This window comes from Ptychodera flava, chromosome 17 (genome assembly GCF_041260155.1).
Source record: "Ptychodera flava strain L36383 chromosome 17, AS_Pfla_20210202, whole genome shotgun sequence".
NCBI classification, from domain to species: Eukaryota; Metazoa; Hemichordata; class Enteropneusta; family Ptychoderidae; genus Ptychodera; species Ptychodera flava.
The window spans coordinates 4,386,571-4,413,322 of record NC_091944.1 but is presented as its reverse complement, the minus strand read 5'-3'; the positions used below and the strand labels follow the sequence as shown (position 1 = coordinate 4,413,322).

Genomic DNA, 26,752 nt, shown 5'->3' with positions numbered 1-26,752 from the left:
ATATAATTGTATAATCATACCGCTATGATCTGCACTCATTGTGTTAAATATTTGTTTTCCAAAATGTACATTCTACCTTTTTATCAGAACGTGGTGAAAAATAAAATAATTCCAGTGAAAACTAATGCTTTCAGAATTAATAAATTGCAATTGTTGTCATTCTAATCTTGAAAATATAACATCTAAATCCTTTGAAAGGCAGTTAGGTTGTTGAAATTGTCACTTTGTGGCTGCTCTCTCATCAATCTCTTCACAACTGAAAAACTGTTCAAACCTTCTAGATGGAACAGGACTCTGATATAACTATTTAGATTTTGTCATTGGGGCATACGTATATACCAGAGAGGAATGCAAGGCCAAATGTTAATGGACAGTGACTGTATTATTTTTTTCTAGATTATCAGTGATACTTGACCTCAAAGAGCTTAACGAAAAAACCTGCAACCGTAGTACTGCATACAATTAAATCTACAGGGGATTAGTTCTTGGGGCAAAACTTGGAGATGAATTTCTTTTGAATAATTTTAACAAACGAAGTCCAACAGTTTTGACCTGTGTTCACAATCACTGAAGATAATCATCAGTTTTATGGAAGCTTTAAAAATGGGCTCTGATTCCGCTTGCTGATTGAGTACTAATGAGCTTAGCTTTATTTTATACTCTTATACACTGCAATACCAGTAAATCTCTATCAGAGATCTGCTTCATACCATATACTACTTCAGTCACATGTACCATTGGCACAAGTACTGTGACCATAGACCTGTAAATGCATTGCAAGGGACTAAATATATACAGGATAATCTTTCAGTTCCATTGTTACTGCCAAATACAGTCAATGTCTGAATCACTCCACATGATATTGTTAAAGACACTGGTTTATTTTATTCTTAGTCAAAAGATCATATCATGCCTGCCTGCATGCTTTCAGCTGCTTTTGACCTTTTGACTTAGCTCGACAAAAGTGTTTATATTATGGGTGTGATATATTATGACACGTGTCTGTATCTTTGAATACACCACACATAGCAATTACTATGATAAACACTATACAACCATTTATGACAATACAAACACAATAGGCATGGGGAGTGTTGACAGTCTATACTAAACAAACAAGTCAATACAATTTAACTATGATATCATAGAGTTTATTTGATCCAAGATATTTTTACAAGGTCAGGCAGAGGTGAAAGTTCAAGTTTTCATGTCATGAACCTCCTTTGAATATTTTTAATAAGAGGTCAGATTTGATGCCCTTTCCTTTTTTGCTGTCTGTCGGCTTCTCCTTCAACTCTGTTGTCTGAATGTCTCTCTGTTTGAATTTTTTCTCAAAGTTCTTTACTTCCTGGCCCTTTTTCCGTTTCCTCTCTGTAATCTCATCAACCATCCTCTTTTTCTGCACGCTCTGCAGATAAAATGATGTCTCCTTCCTCGCTTGCGAGATCTCAGTCCTCATCCTCTGCTCTCGTACCGCGCGTTCATATGCCAGCTTCTCGCTGAGATGCGTCCACTTGAAGCGGCTGAGGTACTTGATGTTCCAAATGTCATGATAGTAGCGACTTCTTTTCTTTCCTCCAATGGGTGTATTGTTCAGCGTCCAGGCCACTTGTTTGGCAATCTTCTTATCTTGAAATTCCACCCACCCTTCTTCAAACGATTTGGATGAATTACCCCCTCTCTTCTTTCTCTCTTTCTGTTTGAATTTTGCTGTTGAAGAAGAACAACAGTCATTAATTTTCACAGCTCGTTTACGTCTGAAGAATTCAAATACTTCCTGTATAGGTAAAGGGACATAACATGAAAACAAAGCCCTTTTGCAAAGCATTTTTAATTCTGGGTTGTATAAAGTGCACAGAGAGAAAAGACTAGGATACTAGACTAAGAGCATTAGCCATTTCTGTGCCCATCATGCTTAACACAGACATGAAGGCAGAGATTATATTATAGCTAACAACAAAACACTAACATTTGAACTTTTCTGAATTATACTCTTCTTCTGTAAAGCCACGGCATATTCACTGTAATTTAATACCACTCTCTTCACTTATGGTTGATAATCCTCAAACTTCAAATAAAAATGTTTTATTACAACAAAGTCTGTTGCTTTACTGGCAAGTCCATCAATAATTTAATTCTGAATGAAACTATTTCAGATATTTCATTACCGAAAGTAGAATTGTAAAACTATAGAAGAGCTATTCATCTCTAAATCTGTACATGGAAATGTATGTTTTTACAGTTCCTGAAGGATTATACAGTTAAATTGTGATGTGACATACTATGCTTCCCTAATGATTCCCTAACAGGAATATTTCATTCTGTTCAACTTGAGTTATGATGATAGATGTCCAAGCTATGAATCGCTGTGTTATTATCACACTGACACTCTCTACTTGTGACACAGTACATGTATATCCCTTATCCTGCCAAGTTCGTATTTCAAGATCAGGCCAAGCTGATTCAACCAGTCAGGCATAAGATGTCTGATACTCTGAATTTTCACAGATACTTGAATATTTAGAGGCCGGGACTTGGCAGAAGGGGAAGTGATATGCAGGATAAGGGATATGTGTACTCTTTAAGCCTAAGCTAAAAAAATTTTTTTTGATAAAAGCACCTACTTTCTGGCTGAAGGAATAATCTTCCCAATTCACCGTATTGACTGAAAATCATTCGTATTCGTTTAGGTTTCATGAAAGGTGGTATTTTGCTCAAATAAATAATTCCAGGTGTTAAGTTTTTCTTTTCTTGACTTTCTCCTTCATCATCCAGATTTGGAGCTTCAGTATCCCCTGCAATTTTATCATCATTCTCATCATCCTCTTCTTCCTTTGTAGCATCATCATCATCATCATCATCATCCTCATCATCATCATCATCATCATCACAGTTAGTATCATCCTTGTCATCATCGCTATCATCATAATCATTGTCCACATCACTCTCGTTATCTTCAATATTATCATCAGAATTATCATCGTCATGATCTTCTTGATCCAGAGAAAAACGTTTATCAAATTTAAGAGCAGTGAATCTGTCATCTTCAATGTTTGGTATATTCTCTTCACCTTTAACTTTCTTGGCTTTTCTTCGTTTCTCTGCAATGAACCAGAAATTAACGATAATCAAGCAAACTTCACAGTATGTGACTGTCGGCGGATTACTGCTAGTCTGACAAGTTCAGTTGTGTATTGAATGGATTATGGCAAATAATTGAAAGACTGTATCCATGTTTACAGAATTTTGGCGTAAGATTAATGCAATTGTTTGTACAAAGTAGAGTAATGTCAATAAGCAAACTAACACGTCACACCATTGGTGTATTTTTGGATTGATGAAATTGAATTTTCCCAGGCACACTTCAAGCATATCAGTAGCTTAGCTGCAAAATTGTAGCTCTACGGTGAGGCGGTCGGTGAGTTTTGGTTTTTGCAACCTCTCTCACCAGGAGCTACAATGCCGAAGGCCCTGTAGCATTCAAAATAAGCGTGTCGCACATGGTGCGGCATTTTGAAATCCAACGAATTTTGAAATCCAACATATTTACTGCATTTGGTCGTACCAAGTGCAAATGCAGTAAATGTGTGGGATTTCACATCAAAATGCCGCATCATTCCGGCGCGCTTATTTTGAACGCTACAGGGCCTTCGGTATTGTAGCTCTACTGGTGAGCGAGGTGGCAAAACCAAAACTACCGACCGCCTCACCGTAGAGCTATAGCTTTGCAGCTAATCAGTAGCTCAGCGTACACTTTGCAACTCTCGTTAAGTTTAACATTCCTACACCATGCGATGGTGCCACTGCACTGGCTCCCTGCAATTTCTCCGCAGATGCCATCTACACACTGACCAAGTGATCGCTGATCATAACGGAGGTAACACTCATCATAGTGGAGGTCGCACAACCCACAGTAGCCTGTGGTCACGCCTTTGCCGCATATCGAACCATGCAACTTTGATAAACCCTCTAGTTGCCATCACAAACTATCCTTTTTTTCTACAACAGTCCCAGGGGATGCAGTTTCAAAACGTTGACAGGCCTATTCTTCTACTTCTGATACATTTACATTAGTAGTGTAGCTGCAAAATTGTAGCGCTACGGTGAGGCGGTTGGTGATTTTGGTTTTTTGCGACTTCGCTCACCAGTAGCGCCACAATGCTGATGGCCCTGGGCAGTATAAAATAAGCGCATCCCACTGGACAAGGCGTGTTGGTGTGAAATGCAACATATTTACTGCATTTGGTCGTACCGATTTATCACTACTGAAGACTAAACTACATTTTACCTTGTCGTTTATGGGGTTTGGAATTTGTTCAAACCCAAAAACATTTCTGGAGCAGCCATTACCAACTTCAGGTAATGGCGGCTCCCAGAAACACGGATGCCCCATGCTCAATGTTTTTGGAACGCGATCGACGTGTTTGAGCAAATTCCAAACCCCATAAACGACAAGTTTAGTCTGTGTTAGCGCTGGGTTTGGAAAGCTGTTAGCCACTGTGGCGAATAGTTTCAAATTTTATTAGCCACAGACAAATTTTATTAGCCACACATTTTTTACGAAAACAAAGCTTTCTATAATGCTATAATCTCCAATGTCGGTTGCATGCACAAGAATAAACTATCAACACATCAACCTTGTATCCAATTGTCTTCATTTTAACACTGGAAATTGCTTGATTCTGGACCCCGATGTAGCCCTGCGTACGATGCTGTGTGTTCCGCTACAGCTAATCGCCCGTGAGCGGGGCGATTAGCTGTAGCGGAACACACAGCATCGTACGCAGGGCTAGACCCCGATGCAAATCGAAAGCAGCACGCAACGTTGAGACCATGATTAAAATGAACTGCAACAAGGAAGGTTGGGACCGCGATGCAAATCAACAGCATGACAGCAACACTGAACGTTCGGACTGCGATTAAAATAGAAGTTTGGTTACACGTAATTACGTTCCATCAGTACACGTAGCGTCTTTGTCACGTCATACAAGACGTCGCGTAAATGTGGCACAGACGTTCCGAACGTCATCAAACGACACTTCCACATGTAGTCTTAATTCCGTGTAGTAATTTTTAGATTTTCATGGTGATTTGCTGGAATTTAGACAGGAAATCTCGTTAAGTACTAGTATGAGTATCATTGTAAATTAACAAACATCTTTGATATCAGAAAATTCCGTAGAGTTCACCTGCACAAGACGTTCGCGCTAAGATTTCCTGACAGAAATGAAATGTTGTCCAATTCACCTTTTTACCTGAAGCTGTCACAAAAATTTCCGTAAACCACATAAATAACTGTATTACAGAAAATCGGTAAATTTAATGCGAGGATACAACGAGCTTGAATAGTTCTCGCCTAGAGAAATTAATTGTTTCTTAAAACTTAGACGAATTTCGTATGTTTCTGAAAAAAACAATACGGCAAAATCAACCAAAAAAATTACAACTGAGCATGGATACGCGGAACGTCGAGAACGGAACGGAACGTCGAGACCGCGATGCAAATCGACAACAACACGGAATGCGTCGCTGGGATGGCGATTTTAATTAACATCAATAGGGGACCATGAGGACCGCGATGCAAATCGACCACCATTAAAATAAGACCTCGATTAAAATGCGCAACACGGAACGTCTAGACCACGATGCAAATAAATTTCAACACCGAACTTTGTGACCACGATTAAAATGCGTGTGTCTGCTGTAGCAAAAGTTTCAATTCTCGCGAGTGTTCGCTTTGCTTGCTGTACACTAGACAAAATGACGTCAAATTTATCGCGAGACTAGGGCTCGATTGCGTCTGCCTGCATTTTCAATTCTCGCGATAGTCATTTATGTGCATGCTGTACACTATACAAATTGACGTCAAATCTCTCGCGAGACTTGGCTCGATTGCAATTGCGTAGGAGAGAACAATACGGAAGTGGATATAGTTTTTCGCGAATCGCCAAAAGAGAAGCCCAGATCAACAAAAGACTTAAAAAACCCCACGTTTTTGCTTATTTTGCGGAATTTTTTCAACAAAAATCATCTTCGCCACTGTGGCGAATTAGGATTGATTTTTCTTCGCCACTGCTGATTTCAATTCGCATTTGCGAACGTGGCGAATGGGCAGCGTGAACACAGGTTTAGTGCAGTATAGTGTTTAGTCGTCACTAGTGATAAATCGGTACGACCAAATTGTTATGTAGGTCATTTTTACACACTCATCATGACCTGAGTTCAATTAGTCTAGAACATTCTCAAGGTCACTGCCCTTAATGACCTCACAACCTTGAATTCAATTAGTCATGTTTGGAATGTTCTGGAAATTTTATTAGTTGTGTAAGAGAGATAATTTTAGAACAGTAATTAGCATGTCAATAAAAGTTCTAGATTGTTCTTATATGCCCTTATGTAAGCAAATGGGTATAAAAAGGGACGTGCACAGCTTCCAGTCAGACTTTTGGGATCGTGTCTCTTGTGTGTTACTACAAGTGTTTCGAAACTCCAGCAGTAGTCATTCTCAAGACTTTTCAAGACCTTCACTGCCAACGCTGGATTTATACTGTGGACTTTGTGCAACTTCAAGCCTGCAAGCCAAAGGACTGTTCATTCATCCGACTGACTGTTACAACTCTGAGACTGGAGCTTTGCCGTCCCAGCTGAGATAAGTAGTCTGTACACTTTTAAAGCTTGTACTCTATCCCTGACTTAGCAATTAGATTTATTTTCGTAATAAATTTTGTTTAAACGTTAACTGCTGAGTTCACCCTTTTGTTCGTTTTCTCTGCGCGTAACAAAATGCAGTAAATAGGTAGCATTTCACACCAAGACGCCTAGTCCAGTGGGATGCGCTTATTTTATACTCCCAAGGGCCATCGGCATTGTAGCGCTACTGGTGAGCGAAGTCGCAAAAACCAAAATCACCGACCGCTTCACCGTAGCGCTACCATTTTGCAGCTATAGTAGTGCTAATAACGTTACAACTCTACCAGCATGCATTACAGGTTTGACCATTAATTGATTTAATTTGTCCCTAAGACGCACAGTTACGAGTGTTTCGATACATAGCGGCCGCCGCGTGGTATGCATAGAATATTCAATGCATACCACGCGGCGGCCGCTATGTATCGAAACACTCGTTCCGTGCGCGACGATCCAAATACCGAGATCACGCATGCACACGGAGTGGTACGGATCGCAGGACACGTATAGTCCATAAAGCGCTTTCGTGTTACGTTCATACGCTGGTCTAAACATTCTGAACCTTTCAAAGCATCAATTCAAACCGGTATTTTAGTGCTCTTACCAGAAACTAAACTTTCATCTCTAGCTCGCACACGTTTCTTCGTGGTGGCGGCCATTTTGTTAAAATCGACAACATCGCGACGCACGACGGGATCGGAAGGCTCGCAACACCACGTGACTTTGTTGTCCTGATGTCAAAGGTCAACAACTTAATCGTGCGTATCTTTGGTTTTGTCGAGCTCTGTTATTTCTGCCAATGACATGGGTGAAAAGGGGATTTTGCTCGTTGGACTAGCATGTCTAGACATTATCAACATTATGGAAAGTTTTCCTGAGGAGGACACAGACTCAAGGTTTGTACCTGCAAACCGTGAACTTCATCATATTGATACAAGCGTATCGCGATCGAGCCAAGTATAAGTGTGAGAGTGTGAGCATGGAGGTAGTGAGTAAGGCGCATCCCACTTCGATCATGCATCCCTGAGGCGCAGCCAGATTTTGCACATACCTGCATGCGGCATAAGATTCAGCGCTGCAGTAAAACGCGTATCATTTTTCTCCAAATAGAGGACATTATTATAACCAAGTAGTCAGTGCGTCGACGCGAGGAATTGGCCAGAGGTTGTGTGGATTGGACAGCAGAACCAGAGGTACCCAAAACCTACTGTACTGTCACTACTGTATTTATAAAGTGTAATCATGGAGGTTTAATAGGAAGAGTCTTCCTACCTCCATGGTGTAATGTAGGTCTGTGATAGGAGGGCTATAGCCGGTAACACACAGCTCTGCCACACAGCTAGACTTCAATTAGACACTCCAGCGTCTGTATGGCAAACCAACAAATATGAACTCTATGTTAAAAACTAATCATGTGATAGTGGCTTCACAATATTAATTTCTTTGATCCATAGCAACAGTTAGACTTGGTTCAAGTCTGTGATTTGTGAATGTTTGAGTGGGGTAAACGCGATGATTTGTGTTCTGTTTTACATGTAATTTGAAACGGGTGAGTGGGTTGAACGCTATACAGGGGAGTTTCTCCCAGAATCACACCCTGCGGAAACTTAGTCACGACTGGGCAGACTCAAGGTAACGCATTCAATCCCGAGGAAACCTGGCCTGGGCTACCAAATTCCAAATAACTTTGTATAAATAAAGGAGAGACACATGAGAAACTACTGCAAATGATTTTATTTTAGAAATTCACCGACTTGAACCAAGTCTAAGCAAAAGTAATAGTAATGTAATAGTGATGAAATGCTGCGGAATTTTCTTTTTATACTGCAAGGCAACAATCATCATCATCATCATCCTTGTCATCAACATTATTTAGTATTTTTATGTTATTCATTTTGTTATTATGTTATTCATTTTGTTTATAATTTGGAAATGAAGAGAGTTAGTAACCCTCAGAAAAATATCTGAATGTGAATTCTGCACCACATCACTCAAGGAAATTGTGACCAGCATGAGATTGATTGTATTTCTCAGAAAAACAGGCCTCTTGTTGTATGTGACAACATGTAGCAAGCACATAGTTTACACATCAGGTTTACACATCTTTACACTTGCACAGCTGAAGCAAAAAGTGTATGGGGAAGCCCAGAATATAGCCTGTTTAAGAACAATGATGTGTCCATATCTGTTATCTTTCTTTCAAGAAAATAAATTGTGGAAGTAGCTATTTGCACCGCAGCGGTGCGGATAAGGAATTTAAATTTCTTATTCACACCGCAGCGCTTATACCCAATCAGAGAGCGGTTTAAATATACAACCAATAAAATTGTAGCTTTCACACATACAACGGTATTTGGTTATCCTTTTGAGTGCTGTATTTTTTCCCACCAAATTTTAGTGCAACATTTTACCTATTTTTTTAATTTTCTTGTAATTTTTTTGATAATTTAGAACAAAATTGACATTACATTTCATTGGTTACAGTTTTTTATCAAAATTTTGTCAAAAATCTGAAAAAAAAATTGACTTGGTATTTTTTGTAAAGGTGACAAAAATTGACTTTGGCACTCAAAGGGTTTATATCAATTGCTGTGAACCCTGCTTAGTAGCATGAAGTCAGAGTGGCGCGGTGGGTAAGCGGGGCCAATTAGAAGTGGCCCTGATTGCCTGTTTTCTGGTGCCACATTCACTTCCGCTGATAAGAATTTTTTTTTCTGCCCCCTCTGTTTGTTGCTGTCTCTCGTTCTCTCTCTCTTTCTCTTTTCCCTTCCATCTTCCCGTCTTTCTCTCTTCGCTCAGGCCCCAGCCCCATTTCCCATCCCCACCCCCACGCCTGGCGCTACTCAGCCAACACGACAGAATAAGTTCAAGTGCAATAAGCCAGTGCACGGCGCATGGGCTTACAAAATAATCACACAGCTACCCAATCTCTGTGCTAATGGCTTTAAACTTCACATCGCCTACACCTCACCTTTCCCTTAGGGTTTAGTCTAGACATCGTGAAAACAAAAGAAATAGAAAAAAACGTATCGTCTCTACTGCAGAGACGATGATAAATGTACCAGCGTGACATGGGATGCGATGCTGGCAGCGACGCTGACAAAAATCATTTTAGCCCCAGTTGCTCGAGGTTATGGACTGGACCTATTGTAGTTCAGCCTGCCTTCAGGCAATTTTCATGATAGAATATTTAAATGTTGTCTCGGATACATGATGCAAACAATGGTACAAATGCGCATCCTATTACCCCCCACAAGCAGTTTTACGTCTCAAATACGCACTATGGATCGGGAAAAGAGGGAACTTGGGGACCTGGATAAATATCAATTGCCAAGCTTTGGTACATCAAGGCTAACCATACGCTGCGGTGTGAATAAGAAATTTAGATTCCTTATCTGCACCGCTGCGGTGTGAATAAGAACCTTATCTGCACTGCTGCGGTGTGAATAAGAACCTTATCCGCACTGCTGCAGTGCGAATAAGAAATTCCTTATCCGCTCTGCAGCGGTGCGAACATAAGAAATTTAAAGTCCTTATCCACACCGCTGCTGCGCAAATAACATCTTCTATAAATTATATGTAAAATCCATGTCTCCTCCAAATGACAGTGTCAAAGAGTTATAAAGTGCGCCACCAACATTTCATACCCTATTTACTTTGTCTTTACTTTAGCAGAAGTTATATTGCACTTATATTGTACTTATCCAAGTCTGTGTTTGTCAGAGAAAAAGTGTTGTGTAATAGAGCGCCATCACTTACATCATTTAAATATCGATATACTAAACTTGTAAATTGTCAGCACCTCTCTTAATAAAAACATATTCAAAAAAAAGTTTTATTCACTTCCAAATTGCCAGTTTTGGTACTAGTTTTGAACATGGAAAAATCTTTGGTGGTTGCCAAGACCAACATGCCTGACAGTATGTATATCCGGCATGGTATTTGTTTATATTCAGTCTTAGTATCTGTTGTCTGAGGGCGCTGTTCAGATCTGCCTTGCATGTATCCAATGGTTGCAAGTGCTTTGCGAGCGTAGCATACTACTGCAGTTAGATAATACCTTGTCATCATCACGGAACATTCTGCACATGCTAGCTATCTAGATGCTTTGATCTGAAAGAGATCTCTTTTTTTTATTTTATTCAGGTGTAGAGAACAACACTGGCAGAGAGGCGGCAATGCCAGTAATTCTAGTGTGGTACTGTCACAACTTGGTGTAAAATGCCAGTACTTTGGAACATTAGCTAAACATAGATTGTCAGAGTAAGGCTGATCATTTTTATCTTATTAGATCCTTCAAGCACTACAGTTAAGTATTGACATCTGATATGTATGGAGCAAAATAGCAGCTGAAATATTGACTGATGAATAATACATGTCTATAACTACAAGCAAATGTTGACTAATCAATTTAATTGAACGAATTTAGTTTACAATGTTGTCTTTGTAATGTTTGTGTTTAAAGGTAGTGCTGTGGCGTGACACAGCAATAAAATGTTCTAATTAAGGACAAATTTTGAACAAAAGTGCTCACTCTCCTGTACACATCGCTAATTTGAACTCTTTCTCTTTCCAAAATAGCGGACAGAGAGATAGGTATGCAAAAAGATGGAATAAATAAATAAGTAAAGCCCGATGGTGCTAATTTACTTCAAACCCTCTCTCTCCAACCAAATGAAGGAATTTCACTCGTTACATCGTCCAATATGACTGTCTAAAACTGTCTAAAACTGTCCCTGTACCAAAAACAACATAGATACATAGCATAGGCTCTCATTCTGGTTTACAATTGAATGGCACTTACAATTTCCCAACAGCAGAAAATAGCTTATTCTTCCTTAAAGTCACATGACTACTCTGTATCTGCTTTACCTTCACAGGCAATTTGATACCAGGCAGTGCTTATCTAAATCTTTGATGTTGTAAGCGAACATTTTGCATTAAAAAATTTTAATTTTAGTAAGCTCGTTTATAGGTTTTAATGCTTTACCTGGTCTGTACTAAACATGTACAGATAGCTTAATATATCAATTAAGGTAGAATGCCCCTTAGCAACAGATTTTCAGGAAACGAAAATCCTCCGTGTCTTTACACTTTTTTGCTGTGTCTCAATTTATATGCAGAGCCAATTTAAGTGATAAAGAGTCAGCTAATCGGCATTTTCATAAAAATCACCACCCAAATAGCAAAAAAATTGTAGATGTTTTTAATTTCTGTCGTTAGGATTCACCAACTATTGCTGGGGACACTCAGTTTTCTGTTTGAAAATTTGGAATGGTATATATTTCACAGAGCAAAATATTTGAGTAAAGTTGAAAACTTGAAATTTGTTATGCATATTGCTTCAACTATGTTTGTATCAATGCTAGTATTTCTTCTCTTACGAAACCCCCACTGTACAAATCCATTACTGTATTGTTTTTGTTTTATTTTTGGTCTGCCGTCAATAATGCTAAAGCTTCTCAATTAAGTTGTTCTTTGTCCATAATACTCTCATTTATTGTACCATTGAAATTACTTTTATTGGAGATATTGAAATACCTGTTCCGGTTGTGTTCAACAGATTATTTATTTTCTAAAACTGTCAGATGATTTAAAGGGTCACTGGCTGTAAACTTTTTATGATGTTGTTTTATATTATGTCAACTACACAAGTTCTTGTTCTACTCCCCAAAGCATATTGATACACCAACTCCTTGTCAACACAGCGTCTGTCCATACCTGTAATCATAACAATGCAGTCTACACATGTACTGGCTGAGTTGACAAGCTGTATACTGTGTATCTCAAATAGCTGAATCATAAAAGGAAAAATAGTGAAAAAATTATCAAAAGTTACTGCTACTAGTCCTTTGACTCTGTCACTCCTATTTCCCTCTCTAGAGGTCCAACTTTACCATAGGAAACAATAGGATTGGTTCAAACCACGGTGGTGAAAGGGTTAACATCTCTGAAAGTACATGAAATCGCCAGCACTTATGACTTTTTATCACAATTATAAAGCTGTTCTTTGATGTGGAGTAGAATCAGCCAAGTTTGTTATTTATACTGTGAAATATCACAATGGAACTGTAATGGCCACTAGGTCACTTGTATGTGTAGATTAGCTTTTTTGTTTTCTCATACAATATTCAGAAGTCTCTGCCCACTCTTATAACCATCTTTTTTTCCCTGGAAATTTATCTTTTATAGGTTCATTAAAGATGATTTGGATAAACATGGTGTAACGGTAGACAATTGTGTTTACCATGACAACTGTACCGTACCAACATCATGCGTCATAGTCAATGCAAGCAATGGGACTAGAACTATTCTGCATGCAAACAAGTTAGTGAGAAATTATAACCTGTCCTACCTTTTGAGAAAATACCTCCTGAATGTGTTTCACCTTTAATACATCCTTTTGCTTGTGCAGTAATCTTACATCATGACATTGCTAATTTGACAGTAATCTTCTGTTGATTTTAATAATTGTGGTTTCACCTTTTGTATTTGAACATTTTTTGTTCCGTTTTGTGCATTTTTGTGTATTTTTTTGTATATTTTTGTAAGCTAGATGGATAACAGCTTGGTCATCAGGTTACCTAAATGTCTCTTAACTATAACTGTTCATGTATTTTACATAATTCTTTTTTATCCCTGTTTATAATGTAGACATTCTTGTTCTCCTCCTAAAAGCATGTCAAAATCCCTAGTATTCAACTTGCCAACACAGCCCATATCTGGGTAATGTCAAACACTGTTATTGACCATGGATGCTTAACACAAGGACTCGAATTCACATGCAATGATTGCATTGCATATTATACCAGTACACAATGGGTATTTGGGTAGTTCATATTTCAACACATTCTAGGGAAACACATATACCTGCTGTCTTGAAAAAAGAGGAGAAAAAATCTTATCAAACGGTACAGCTATTGCATATTCTTTCCAATCACATTTAATCTAACAAATTGTAAGACTGAATACATAAATGATGATATGAAAATAATGAATGTTTTCAAAGTGGTCTTCTGATTAATTTTATGTACTAAAACACCATTTTAGTTCCATTATGCAAGGTGACACTGTTTTGTTAGCTCACATTTGGTTATACCAATGTGAGTTTATCGTATAAGCTGAAGTCGATGGCGTCTGTATGTATGTGTGTATGTATGTATGTACGTACAGTATGTCCGTCAACATCAAAAACATGCAAACCACTGCACGTTTCAGCGTGGTATTTGGTGTGTGGATGCATCCTGGGCTATAGATGGGATTTTGTTCAAATGAAGTCTGCATTGCCAAAATTATGCAAATGAGCTTATAAAATATGAAAATGGTCAAGAATTAATAACTCGAGAACCGCTGTTTTGATTGCTTTGAAAATTTGTGTGCAAGTACCTTAGGTGAACCTTATACAGTTTTATGAATATTGTGAAGATATCCTTAATTTTGTATTTTTACTGAATTTTTTGGTGATTTTTCTCATTTTAAGTAAAAATGCTTCTTCTCTGAAACCGCCGGCCCAATCGCTCTCAAATTTGGGTTGGATCTTTGTGAGGGTGTTACTCTTCTAATTTGTTGAAATTATGACAAAATTTGGAAAAATACTATTTTGGAGCAATTTTGTCATTTTTGGTCAAAAAATCTTGAACAGTATTTTATTTTTAAAACCCCTGGACAGACAGCCTTTATATTTGGTACACAGACGTACAGAGATTACAATAGTTAGATATGTGGAAATTGTCCTGAAATATACAAATTTGTATTTTTAAGATAATATTGTCATTTTTGGTCAAGAAAACTTGTTCTCAAAATTACTTGTTTGATAGCTTTGTAATTTGGTATAAAGTCCCGAGGGATGTTATTAGATAAATTTTCTGCTCAAAGTGTTGGGAAACCCCCAAAATTGTATATTTTAGGTAATTTTCTCAGTTTGTGACCTTAAATGACCTACACCAACCCAGGATATGTTGTGAGACAGTTTCGAAGGCTGTGAACATAATTTTGTCATATTTGGTATCAATTTGTGGGAAAATTTGATCTAGAAAACAAAGCTGAGGTGAATTTTTTCATTGCGGACCAATTTTTGCAACTTTTCTATGTAAGACGTACAAGAACTGATGAGAAATTTGGATCCAGGATAATTCCAGATGTTGTAATCACTGCCCACAGTGGAAGGCATTTCACTATCTGTAACTAACTTAAGTGCTGTTTACATTAGAATGATAACACTCATCGCATTAATTAAAAACTCCCCAAGGTTGTAAATACATTTCCTGTCATCTGGCGTTATGTAATACCAAGGGATGGAACATTTGATATTCAGGAGGGAGTAGGGTCTAGAAGATTGATGAGGTAGCATTACTTTTTTACCGGATCCCTTGTGCATTTTTTTACCCACTCCCGCCTTTTCTTTTTATCAAGCCTTCTCTGTCTATTTTTTGTTGTTGACATTTGCTTATGTATTTAGGATCTGCTTGTCCCATTGCTATAGAAGTTGATATGCATGTTCCTAAAGATGACCTCCAGTACCTAAGTTGCAGACCTTATTTGCTTTTGTCATTCTTGTTTTTGCTGGTTTAAATATTTCTTGAATGGACCAATTCAAACCGAATGTGAGCACACTGTCCTTGACGGTATTTTTTTGTTTTGGAATTCTATCCACTTGCCAATAAGCTGAGTTTTTCATTGAAAGTAGAAAAGGGATTTCTAACTGCCAATGGTTTATCTGAATTTCTGTGACATGACCTCTAAACCATCCACAGATAGGTAGGGATGATAGAGCTCTGTCTCAGTACCAGTACAGTGTAAACATTTGATGTAAGCCATCACCTGTCGTGGGCTTTGACAGGTCTGCCAAAAAAAAACCAACAGCGTGCATGATAACACTTAAATGTTACATGAACCAGCTGGCGCCAGGTGTCAAAATGAGAGTTGGAAATTGAGAAAAATACCCTCAGTGCCACGGGGCTTTGGAGACTGTACAGGTTTATTATTAAACGGCGCAGGCTTGGAGCACTAAATGAAAGGTTAGATCTGTTGACAATGTCGGAGGGTCTTTATGAAATTACTGGTATGTCTGATGAGTGCTGTCGGTGAACTCTGTGTGTAGTGTTTTGTGTCCCAATTACCCAGTCAGCCTCACAGTCAAAAAGATGAAGAACTTTGAAAGGGTGGTCGCTTCATGACTGTCTTGTACCTGTATTTGTGTTTTATATCCCATGATGCATTTGGAAACTGTCTGAGACAAAATGGCAGCTACATGTAAGTTCCTATAGCTTTAATTTCGGTGAGATTGTCACTGCAATCTCATAAAGGATCACCTTATCCAAAGCTTTCTGTCAAATTCAAGGTGAGAGAGTAATCGGAAAATTTGTGAATTAAAGATTGATTCAGTGATTAATGCACCCAGAGAATTTGAGCTCTGTCGCAAATTTTTTATATCATTCTTGCATATGTAAGGGGTATTTTGCCATATTGCTACACAAATAATTATGTAAAGGTTGGCTTTCATGGGCCATTTGTAGGATATTACATATTTGATGTACTTTTGCAAAATTATCTTCTTTTCATAGATTCAGCAGTGAGAAATAGTGTACTTTCTGATAAATTGCAATTGGCAGATAGTGTCAGAAGTAAGACTTGCTAGTTCCAGCGATTTGTTTACATTTGTTTCTTTAAATTCAGCTGCATTAAACCAAAAATCAATAAAAATGATTTGGAGAACATCTGTCTGGTCGTAAAAGAGTAACCAGTGAGAAATGAGCAGATGAAGACGAGTTGAAAAAAAACACTGGCTATATTTCAAATCACCGTTCTCATTCACATAATTGTGTTATTACTTTCTTACATTTTTGGAAGAGACCTACATGTATTTTCAATTAGAATAAATCCACACAACACAACTAGTACAGAGATGTTTATTATAAATGTACCGTTACTTTAAGCATTCGATAAAGAAGATATTTTAAACTCAAAGATAAGTTATATTGGTGTTAAAAACCAACATGATGTATCCTGTTTTTCAAATCTCCCTTAATTATTTAAATTTATAATCTGGACAAAAAGCGTACCTTGGAGTCAGAATTATTTTCAGTACGTGTCTTCTTGCATGGCAGTGTGCTTCACTTGTCCCAAGCCATCATAGAGAACATGAAACCCGAGATGTCACTTTAGAAATTAGCTTATGAAACATATGCTGTATTCAGCGGAGGGAAAAAAGTTCTTTTTATTTTGTTAATCCCCAGAAATCTACCAGAATTAAAGCTTGAAGATTTTGAAAGGCTTAACCCAAATCTCTACAGCTGGATTCATTTTGAGGTATGAATAATTAAACAAACTGAAATATCTATTTTGCGCTCATACCATTAATTTTTTTGTGGAGGAAAAGTTAAGCAAGTTTCTTCCTCTGTGCTAAATTTTTCAGTGCGTGTCTCAGACACAGGATTTCTGTATGGTCTGTTTCTGTATCTACGCTTTTCATAACAAAATCCCCTCCTTGTACAGCGGATCATACACTTTGAATGACACTGCACACAGTCATTGCTTCCAGACTTTTCACACTGTGTTATTGATCAACGGTGTATTATAAGTGTTTCAGAGATTTTCTCTCAGTAGTTTTTTTGAAATTTCATTCAGCTGAAGAATGAGTGACTGTGAATTCATAAATAATGTGTTTCATGGTGTAAAGGGCAACATTTTTATCATTACAGGATGATCAGTTGATAAACAAAAGATTTTCAATCAACAGACTCTGTGTTACATATCTACACTTTCCTTTCTGCATTCAACAAACATCTCTCTCATTCTCTCTCTCCTTTTTTTTCATTCAACATGAACTTTCTTGCACCATTCTTTCATTAAACTCTTTTTCTCTCTCTGTCTGTCCCTCTCTTAATTCACTCTCTCTCTCTCTCTCTCTCTCTCTCTCTCTCTCTCTCTCTCTCTCTCTCTCTCACACACACACACTCACACACACACACACACATACATACACAAACACACAAACAAGCAAACAAAATATGGGCACCATAGTGCTTGTCAAAATTTCCTGACATGGTTCATGCTACCATCACCGTTGTTGTCATCTCAGTCATTAATTATGAAACAGTGGATAAATTATGCAGTAAATTTCTAAATATTCTGAAAGGGAAAACTTTGCATTTATGCATTAATGGAAAATTGCCCTATTGCCTTAAGTCAACATTTAACGAAGCGAACTCTGAAAATATTTGCTGATAAGATGTGTACAAATTTCTGCACAAATTTTAATTGTTTTATTGCGCTAATTGAATAAATGTCATTGATAATATATCTCACATGTACTGGATTTGTTGACTACAAGTGAGAGAACTCTGTACACATGCGAGATTGGAAAATTTCGTCATTGTCATGTACTTACAAATTTAAAGAATTCAAAAATACAGAGACCACCGGTAGAAAAGGTAAACCCTAAACAGCAGCGTCAACTCAAAGTAAAGAACCCTAAGCATCAGGTTGTAAAACAAGGATGTAATTTTAGTTGTCACAAACAATTATTTCAGTGTTTTTTTTTAATTTGCCCAAGCTGGAAGAGTGTATCAGCAATCAGGGTTATTTGTTTAAACCTGCAAGGTCAGATAAAATACAATTTTAAAAATATGTATGTTCTGACAGGTAGAGTGGTGGAAAGTAGTACAGCATTCACAGAACAAGATTGGATTCTAAAAATTGCATCAACCTGTATCTAAATTCATACACAATTTGAAGTCATACACACTTTTAATTTTCACATTTATAACCTCACAGTTGCTGTACCAGTATATAGTTTGTGTTCTTTTTCATAAAGTAATATAAATTTAGATGAAGTATTCAACGAGGTTGTATTTCAAAGAATTTGGAAATCAACGACAGGGAACGCCAGGGCACATGGACAGGGCATTGGTGAAAAAAATTTATCTGTAAGTCTAAAAAATCTCATTTAACAATGTGTAATTCACAGAGTGTGTTTCATCAATTTTAGAACCTCAGGAAAGCGTCACCGTCTGAAAGCTCTACCAAGGACAAACTTTAAATTGAATTGATTCAGTCGGAGAAAGAGAGAACATCTGAATTACAAATTCTTGGGAAAAACACATCAAGTGTTGAGATTGCTATTGCAGTAACGTAAAGCTGACTTGATGTGGCCGGAGGTGATTTTTCTGGACAATTGAGCACAAACTTCCACTAATATATCGTAAGAGGATTATCCACATATACATCAAAGCCATTAGGTTTTTAAAAATCACATATTACCATTTATCACTTTGGGTTTCCAACATCGGCGGGTCTTTTACATCAAATGTACTTTGATACTCTTCAAAAAGCTATGTTATTTCTGGCTGCTATTCAGGATTTGTATGGCATCATTGTGATCCATATTTTGTATGATTATTTTGGGGTTTCTTAACTAATAGGGGTGGGCAAACAATATGGAAATTAATAGGTTTGGGACTAAGGGAGTCTTCAGAGGGGATTTTCTCACGTACCATGGGATTTGCTTGCTGTTCACCATATGTGTGTCTGATCAACTACATCTCTCTCTTGCTGTACAAATTCATGTCCCTTTCAAAATGCTCAATCTAATGGAAATCTTTCAATTAGCAAAAAAAAAATTGCTGAAAAAGTCAAGGTCTTTTTTCACAATTTCAAATGATGGTTGTGTGATATTTTCAGTGCATGGTTCATATGGATTTTCAGCAATGTGTAACTTTTTTTACCTGTTTTACCATTCTGTTCATATAGCTCAGACAATCATAGGCTTTCGTCTTCATTTTTTTCAGTAATTTTTCATTATCTTTAAAACCTTTATCATTGTAAATACGTGCTTCATACATTTTCGTGTGGAAATCTCATTTCCTACGAGAACACAAGTCAATCCCCAATGGCAGGGAACACTGCCATACAAAACACTGTAGACCAAATGAAAGTTAGCCATCCTGCAATATTTGTGCATGTATAGCGGTTTGTTTAGTCACCTATTTTAAAATTCAACATTTTTGTCTTTGATTTGGCAAATTCTAGGGAAGAAATATTGAAGAGGTCATGAAAATGATATCGTTCATAGAAAAATTTAACAATGAACAAAGTGCAAAGGACAGAATTACAATATCACTTGAAATGGAGAAACCCAAGGCAAATGTTCATGAACTCATTCACCATGGAGATGTGGTAAGTTTTCTGTTTTTCATCATCCAGAGGTTTTTGAAAACTAGAAAATTTTGAAGTGCTTGTAACAATGCTGCTGTACCGGTATATCTGTATGCACACATGCAGCTGTATCCTTACCAGAAACTTTTGTTAAAAATGTTTATGATGTCACAGAGCTTAAAGGGCCAATAATGTTAACTTTTGATGATTGTTTTAGTATTTTTTGTTTTTAATGTCAACTTTTCTTAATTGTCCAACTCCTGAAAGCATGTTGAGATACACAATACCCAGTGTGACAAGTGTACATGTGTAAACTACAATGTTGTGTTTACAATTGAATTCTGGTCCGGACTAGAATTTAAAAAGAAGTAATAAAAGTGTATTTTACATGTATGGATGCTGTATTACCAAAAGTGTATTTGCTAAGGTTTACATGTAGGTACATAGGTAAGTGGTTTGGTAACCTTGGTAACATGTCCATTGTCCTCTGATAGGATTGTATTGATACACCAAGGGGAACACTGATTTCATGACCAGGACGCCGCGGCGCAGTACAATTTACCAGATTACCAGTCTTAACAAAACCACTGTACAAGCTGAGTAATGGGTATTTCAACATGCTTTTTGGAGTAGAACAAGAATTTGCACTTGACACACAAAATAAAAATGGAAGGAAAATCATCAAAACATACACGTACTGGCCTTTTAAAGAAAAGGACATTAAGATGCAATATACACAAACAAAGATGCAATCTTTTGAGTTAATTTGGTTATTTTCCTTCTTATTTGAAGACCTGGGATTCTTCTCATAAAAAAAAGATTGGTTGTAATCAGTCATTGAACCTCAACTCAGGCCTTGATTCTGACATAACATGCATGTATCATGTAATCACTAGAATGACATCTCAAAGAATTAGACATCTCATGCTTAATTACTAGATATGGAGGACAACTCTGAAAGTTTTGGAGGAGAGCATTCATTCAAAAGGATAAAATTATAGATGAAACCCAGAGTTCAAACGGACCGCAGTACAAACAAAACCATATGTACATACATGTACTGTATGCCCATAGAAATATGTGTATTTTCATACACGTTTGTACGCCTAGGTTTGTTTGTACGGGTGTCACATGATTTCTTGGGTGTGATGAGCCTACAGAACGCCACTCGTCCTTGCCATTCTGGAGTAGAGCCATCACGTGCAACAAAGATCAATCAAAGTTCTGTGAAAAGATGACTTTTTGCAACATTCATGCAAAAGGATGTAATGATTTACAATATTTGATGTGTTATGGAAAGGAGCTATTATTATTATTATCATAATCAGCCATATAATTATGGTTGTTGTTGTCGTCGTCGTTGTTGTTATACTAGTAATATTGTCGTTGTTATTATTGCTGCATCGAAACAATGGATACAACCTTTCCATAAATTGTTAATTATCCTGACCAGTTTCTGAAAAAACATTTTCCGTCTCTTAAGGTATTCATGAGCAAAGATTATGCTAAGTATTTTGGTCACAGCACAGCAGAGGAAGCAATCAATGCTTTTCATCCCAAACTCAAAAAGGGGTGAGTATTTTGTGATAAAAATGAAGTGTTATGTTTTTGTGTCATTGTAGATCAAAAATAACTTTTGTATAGACCGATACAAAAGTTATAGACCACTACAAAAGTTGACCGAGTCAACCATTTCACCTTTGACAGGGTGGAACATCTCACAAAAAATGCCTGAATATTTCCTTTTCTAATGCACAGTAGAATTATGAAATACGAACCCAGTTTGAGTCAACAAGCTGCAGGGGTTTTTCCTGAGTGTATAAAGGAAACACATGCAATTTTTTGAGGAAACAAATATTGCGATTGATATTGATCATATAAGTTTATAACGGCACAGAAACAATTTAATATTTTTTACTCTAAACTTAGAGAAAAATGTATAAGTATTTGATAAGAATTCAAAAATTTCAACAAAACACAGTTTAACTATTTTGAAATAATGACATAGCAATGAAAGATTTTTATCACATCAAATTTCCTACTTTGCAGTAAAATATAGATTGAAACATTTTCTGTGTCACAAGTATGCTTATCAAACTAGCATAAAACTTTTTACTTCTCGCAATTATCCAAACGTAGTTTCTGTTTACAATATCACTTTTAGGAGTAACAGCTGTATTGTTGACACAAAAATTCTTTCAAAACTAGCATACAATTGTTTTGTAGATACACTGAAAAATTTCAACAGGAGCTTGTTTTCTGTATTGATATGATCTTTTCAATTTTCTGATGTGCATCAGAAAAGGAACTATTCAGCTACCTTGTGCATTGTTTCACTATTTTCACCAAATGCTTCTTCAAGTGGTACATCAAATACAAGATTTTCCAAGAAAAGCAGTTTTGCAGTATTATTGCCAAACTTTTACCTACAGTTGTATATGCTAAGGATTTGGAAAAGAAATTTCTGGGTCAGCCAACTGGTCAATTTTGAGAAATTGTAACGGGTGTTTCTACACCTCACTCTGCTACTCTAATGTATTTTGAACAAAATACAAATAAGGTAGAGGAAATGAAAACTGTTCACAACTGTTCCACTTTCACTATTTAAAAAATTTGTCCCTCCCACTCATAGTTTTTCCGCACAAAGAAACCTCGGTTTCCCCTTACCTCATTAAACACACCCTCAATGTCAATTCAAAACTGTCAACGCTCTCCCATCCATCTCTTCACTGCATACTTTTGCTCTCCTCAAAGTGAAATAAAGACCAAACTTCCTGCCAGCCTACTCGACATTTTAAAAGTTGCCATTTTAGCAAAGAACAAAACTTCCTTGCCCACTAGTGGGATAAAATTGCCCACCAGCCTGCCAAGAAATCGCTTGACTGCCCCTTATGTATACTAAAATATTTTTGTACTTTTCAAACTATCCTTATCCTGTTGCAAGCAATGTCAAAAACACTAGGATCATAGTCGGCCGTATTGTTGTCCAAAATTGTCCTGGGGGCTATTATTCTATGAAACACCCCTATGCCCAGCGATCCAGCAATAAGTAGAAATTGACCAGTATCCCAGTAGAGGACATAGCTTTCTCATGCTGATACTGGCCTTACAGGGCCAGCAGCTGTAACTTTTTCACATTTTGTGTATGTATACTTACCAAAGACAGCTGCATGTCTGTGTATATTTGCTCTATTTTGGTTAAATGTCAACTACAGTTTTTGTTCTACTCCCCAAAGTACATTGACATACACAGTATTCAGCTTGTCAACTCAGCCTGTACATGTGTAGACTGCATTGTTATTGTTGACAAGTGAATTTTGGGGGCAACCTAGAATTCAAATGTAAACAATAATGGTGCATTTTACACGTATAGACATGTGTCGACAAGCTAAATAGCAGATGTTTCAACATGCTTTGGGGAGTAAAATAAGAATTTGTAATCGACAAATAAAATAAAAATAGTGAAAAAATCATTGAAAGTTACAGCTACTGGCCCCAGACATGATTCTCTATGAAGCCTGTTGAATGGTCACTGTACAAGCATAGAAACGGTTTTCAGAATTAAAAGGTGTCAACACTTGATTTCCCATGGTATCCTCACTATACATGATTCTTTTACTTGCAACCAAACTAAAACTTATCACATCATGTTTTCATCGCAACAAGAGTTGTCACAATGTGAAACAAAAAGCAAACCAAAAATTTGAAAAATTTACAGCATTGGAACAACATCAGTATCTGGTAAGCATGGCAACACCCTGATGTGTCCATTTACAGAAAATACAGGTCAAATGAGCATGCCACTCCACAGTTTTAATGTTTGACTGAAGACAGAGCATCACTAAGAAATAGTTCTAAGAAATAGTTTACAGAAGTTTATTTTTAGCTCCGCTGTCAGCGACGCGGAGCTTATCAAATAGGTTGATTTTCCGTCGTCGTCCGTCGTCGTCGTCGTCGTCGTCGTCGTCCGTCGTCGTCCGTCAACAATTGCCTTCTCCTCTGAAACTGCAAGTCCAATTGCTTTGAAATTTTATATGCACTTCACTTGGGGTAACCTCACTTCAGTTTGTTCAAATCGTGGTGAAATTTGCATATTTGTATTTTTGGGGCATTTTTTGGTGTTTTTGGTAAAAAAATCTTCTTCTCTGAAACCGCTTGTCCGATTGCTTTGAAATTTGATATGCAGTTTACTTAGGGTGACTTCAGTCAGATTTGTTCAAATCGTGGTGAAATTTGCATATTTGTATTTTTAAGGCAATTTTTGTCATTTTTTGTAAAAAAATCTTTAAAAATCTTCTTCTTCAAAACTACGAGTCAGATAGCTTTGATATTTGGTACATATGTCCCTAGGGATGATCTATTTCAGATTTGTTCAAATTATGCAGAAATATGCAAATTTGCATTTTTAAGGCAATTTTTGCCATTTTTGGTCAAAAAATGTATTTCTCAAAACGTACTGATCTGATAGTTTTGCAATCCGGTATACAGGTTTCTATAGATGAACTAAGTAATATATATTGAATTTCTGATGAAATCTGTAATTTTGTATTTTTGGGGCAATTTTTGCCATTTTTGGTCAAAAAATGTGTATTTCCAAAACTACTCATCTGATAGCTTTGCAATTTTGTATACAGGTTCCTACAGATCACCTTAATGATATTTATTGAATTTCTGATGAAATCTGTAATTTTGTATTTTGGGGGCAACTTTGCCATTTTTGGTCAAAAAATGTGTTTCTCAAAAAGTACTCATCTGATAGCTTTGAAATTTGGCATACAGGTTTCTATAGATGAACTAAATGATATTTATATATATTATGATGAAATCTGCAATTTTGAATTTTTTGGGCAATTTTAGCCATTTTTGGTCAAAACATATATTTCTCAAAAAGTACTGGTCTAACAGCTTTGAAATTTGGTATACAGGTTTCTATAGATGAACTAAATTTGATCTTTTGAAATTATGATGAAATCTGCATTTTTTTTTGGGGGGGGGGGCAATTGTTGCCATTTTTGGTCAGAAAAGTTTATTCTCAAAAAACTACTCATCAGATAGCTTTGGTTGACATGTTCTTAGGGATGATCCGATGTGATATATTCAAAGTATGATGAAATCTTCAATTGTGTATTTTTGCAGCTATTTTAGCCACTTTTTTCTGGCCACTGCATTGAGCTATCAAAGATTTCCACCTTCTTCATCAACATGTGTCAAAAATAGTTATTCTCTACATAAACACAGCGGAGCTATATCGGCCGCTAGGTCGCTTTTTGAAGTAATGCTGTGAACAAGAACCAGTCAAGAAGGCGCTGTTTGACTTTATCAACTCCAGTAGGCTGTCAAAGCAAAGCTCATAGTGAATAACGCATCACCCGGCTGCAAGCGGTTGTCCCTTTCAAATACTCAAACACATAAAAAATTCAGCTGATTGAGGATGTAAATGTTAATATATGAATATAATAACACCTGATTTATCACATCTCTACTTCAAGTTTTAGCATTCATCTTCGTATTGCAGGAAATAAGATTCCCTCTAAGACACATGAATGGCATGTGGGACAAAATCCTCATCGTTGGTATTTGATAACTAGCAGCTACAAGGTGGATTTAGCCGACGTTTAGCCGGGGCATTGACAGTTCTTTGAAAAACTTTGGCCACCATCCAGTAATCCATTGAATCCACAACCAATGGATCAATAAGCCCCTACAGCAGCTCTCTTTCAGATTTCTTTCGAAAGACTTTTTTTTACAAAAAAATCTTTTGGTACTGGCAGGGAACAAAAGCTGATTTTAGAAGTGTCGGTGTTTGTACTGATTTGGATGCTTTTCCAAGAATATCAGAAGTATGGATAAGAAACACTTCATGAATTAGAAATTGATGTTTTGAGGGAGGAAAGCTGATTCTCTGCTCTTTCTTTTTTGTTGAACAGTGCCACTCTTGTCTGTGCGTGGGGTGACAAAGGAGCATGGGGAAGTGATGGATCAGATGGGAATATTTACCACTCCCAGGCATATCCACCTGATCAACTTCTGGACACACTGGGTGCCGGCGACACATTCAATGCCGGTGTTATCTGTGGTCTAAATCAGAAACAAAGACTTCTGGAAGCTTTAACTCTGGGATGTAAGTTGGCCGGGAGGAAATGTGGACTTCATGGATTTGACGGCGTTGCCACCGGCTTTGTCTGAGCGGCGGTGTTTGTTTTCTTTCATTTCAAAGGTTGAATCCATGCAGTTAATCTGCCACTCTTTCAAAGGGTATAGATGCTCACTTGCAGGCTAACTTTAAGAAAATTAAACAGGACAATACCATCTCACTGTGTTTTTGTTGTTAGAACCATTAAGTGTTTCAACTCAAGCTGTGAGTAATGGAATTGTGTAATACTGAACATCCCAACCATCAAAGACAGTCTTGTAATCTCTTCAGCTCAATGAAACAGTTACTTTAGTATTGATACTTCGGTTTAAAACTGAGAGGGTTATTTTTCACATGAATGGTAAAAAAATCTACAAGTTGGTGTTCATTAACAAGTAAACAATAGGCTTGTTAAGGGGGCTGGATAATCACCTTTTTGTTGACTGGTGTAAATGAGCGGTAAACACCGCCAAACACACATTGAGTGTGTTCGGTCACCATTCGACCGTGTTTGTCTTTGTAATTACTGCAACAAAATGGCAGAACCTCCCCTCTGCTCCACAAAGGCGGTACATTCTTTCACACTCTCAACAGCCTGAAGAGATAGAAGAAACTGTATCAGCAATTAACCAGTTACAAGCGAATGTGAATGAATTGTGTTTGGGATAATGACATCATGATTTTGACGAAATAAAATGAAATATGTAATTTAATTATGATTTGTCTGTATTGATTCCCCCAGTAGTTTTGATGCCAATAAATCATGTTCTATCATCA

General features: G+C 37.1%; 2 protein-coding genes across 3 annotated transcripts; one reads left to right on the top strand and one right to left on the bottom strand.

The window, feature by feature from the left end:
• Positions 1 to 1,135: 1,135 nt before the first annotated feature.
• On the bottom strand, positions 1,136 to 7,420 carry LOC139115199 (activator of basal transcription 1-like). The gene is made up of 3 exons (XM_070677140.1): positions 7,292 to 7,420; positions 2,625 to 3,101; positions 1,136 to 1,710 (listed from the first exon to the last, which is right to left on the bottom strand). Exons 1-3 carry the CDS (start codon positions 7,344 to 7,346, stop codon positions 1,211 to 1,213), a joined length of 1,032 nt encoding a protein of 343 aa, XP_070533241.1. The 5' UTR covers positions 7,347 to 7,420; the 3' UTR covers positions 1,136 to 1,210.
• On the top strand, positions 7,421 to 26,752 carry LOC139115200 (ketohexokinase-like). 2 transcript variants are annotated; one of them, XM_070677142.1, is made up of 7 exons: positions 7,421 to 7,583; positions 10,834 to 10,950; positions 12,880 to 13,014; positions 16,923 to 16,995; positions 19,717 to 19,863; positions 21,326 to 21,414; positions 25,770 to 26,752. In XM_070677142.1, the coding sequence occupies exons 1-7, from the start codon at positions 7,492 to 7,494 to the stop codon at positions 26,026 to 26,028; spliced, it is 912 nt and encodes a 303-aa protein (XP_070533243.1). In that variant the 5' UTR covers positions 7,421 to 7,491; the 3' UTR covers positions 26,029 to 26,752. The 2 variants fall into 2 exon arrangements, with proteins under 2 accessions (XP_070533243.1, XP_070533244.1); XM_070677143.1 differs by lacking the exon at positions 12,880 to 13,014 and having other exon boundaries at positions 7,422 to 7,583.

Excerpts from the sequence above, each read along its gene's own strand:
- LOC139115199 (XM_070677140.1), bottom strand. The coding sequence starts at position 7,346 with ATGGCCGCCACCACGAAGAAACGTGTGCGAGCTAGAGATGAAAGTTTA. Across the intron at positions 3,102-7,291 it reads AGATGAAAGTTTAGTTTCTG|AGAAACGAAGAAAAGCCAAG; the intron begins GTAAGAGCACTA and ends GGTTCATTGCAG. Across the intron at positions 1,711-2,624 it reads ATTATTCCTTCAGCCAGAAA|CAAAATTCAAACAGAAAGAG; the intron begins GTAGGTGCTTTT and ends CTTCTTCAACAG.
- LOC139115200 (XM_070677142.1), top strand. The coding sequence starts at position 7,492 with ATGGGTGAAAAGGGGATTTTGCTCGTTGGACTAGCATGTCTAGACATT. Across the intron at positions 7,584-10,833 it reads GAGGAGGACACAGACTCAAG|GTGTAGAGAACAACACTGGC; the intron begins GTTTGTACCTGC and ends TATTTTATTCAG. Across the intron at positions 16,996-19,716 it reads ACAGCTGGATTCATTTTGAG|GGAAGAAATATTGAAGAGGT; the intron begins GTATGAATAATT and ends GGCAAATTCTAG.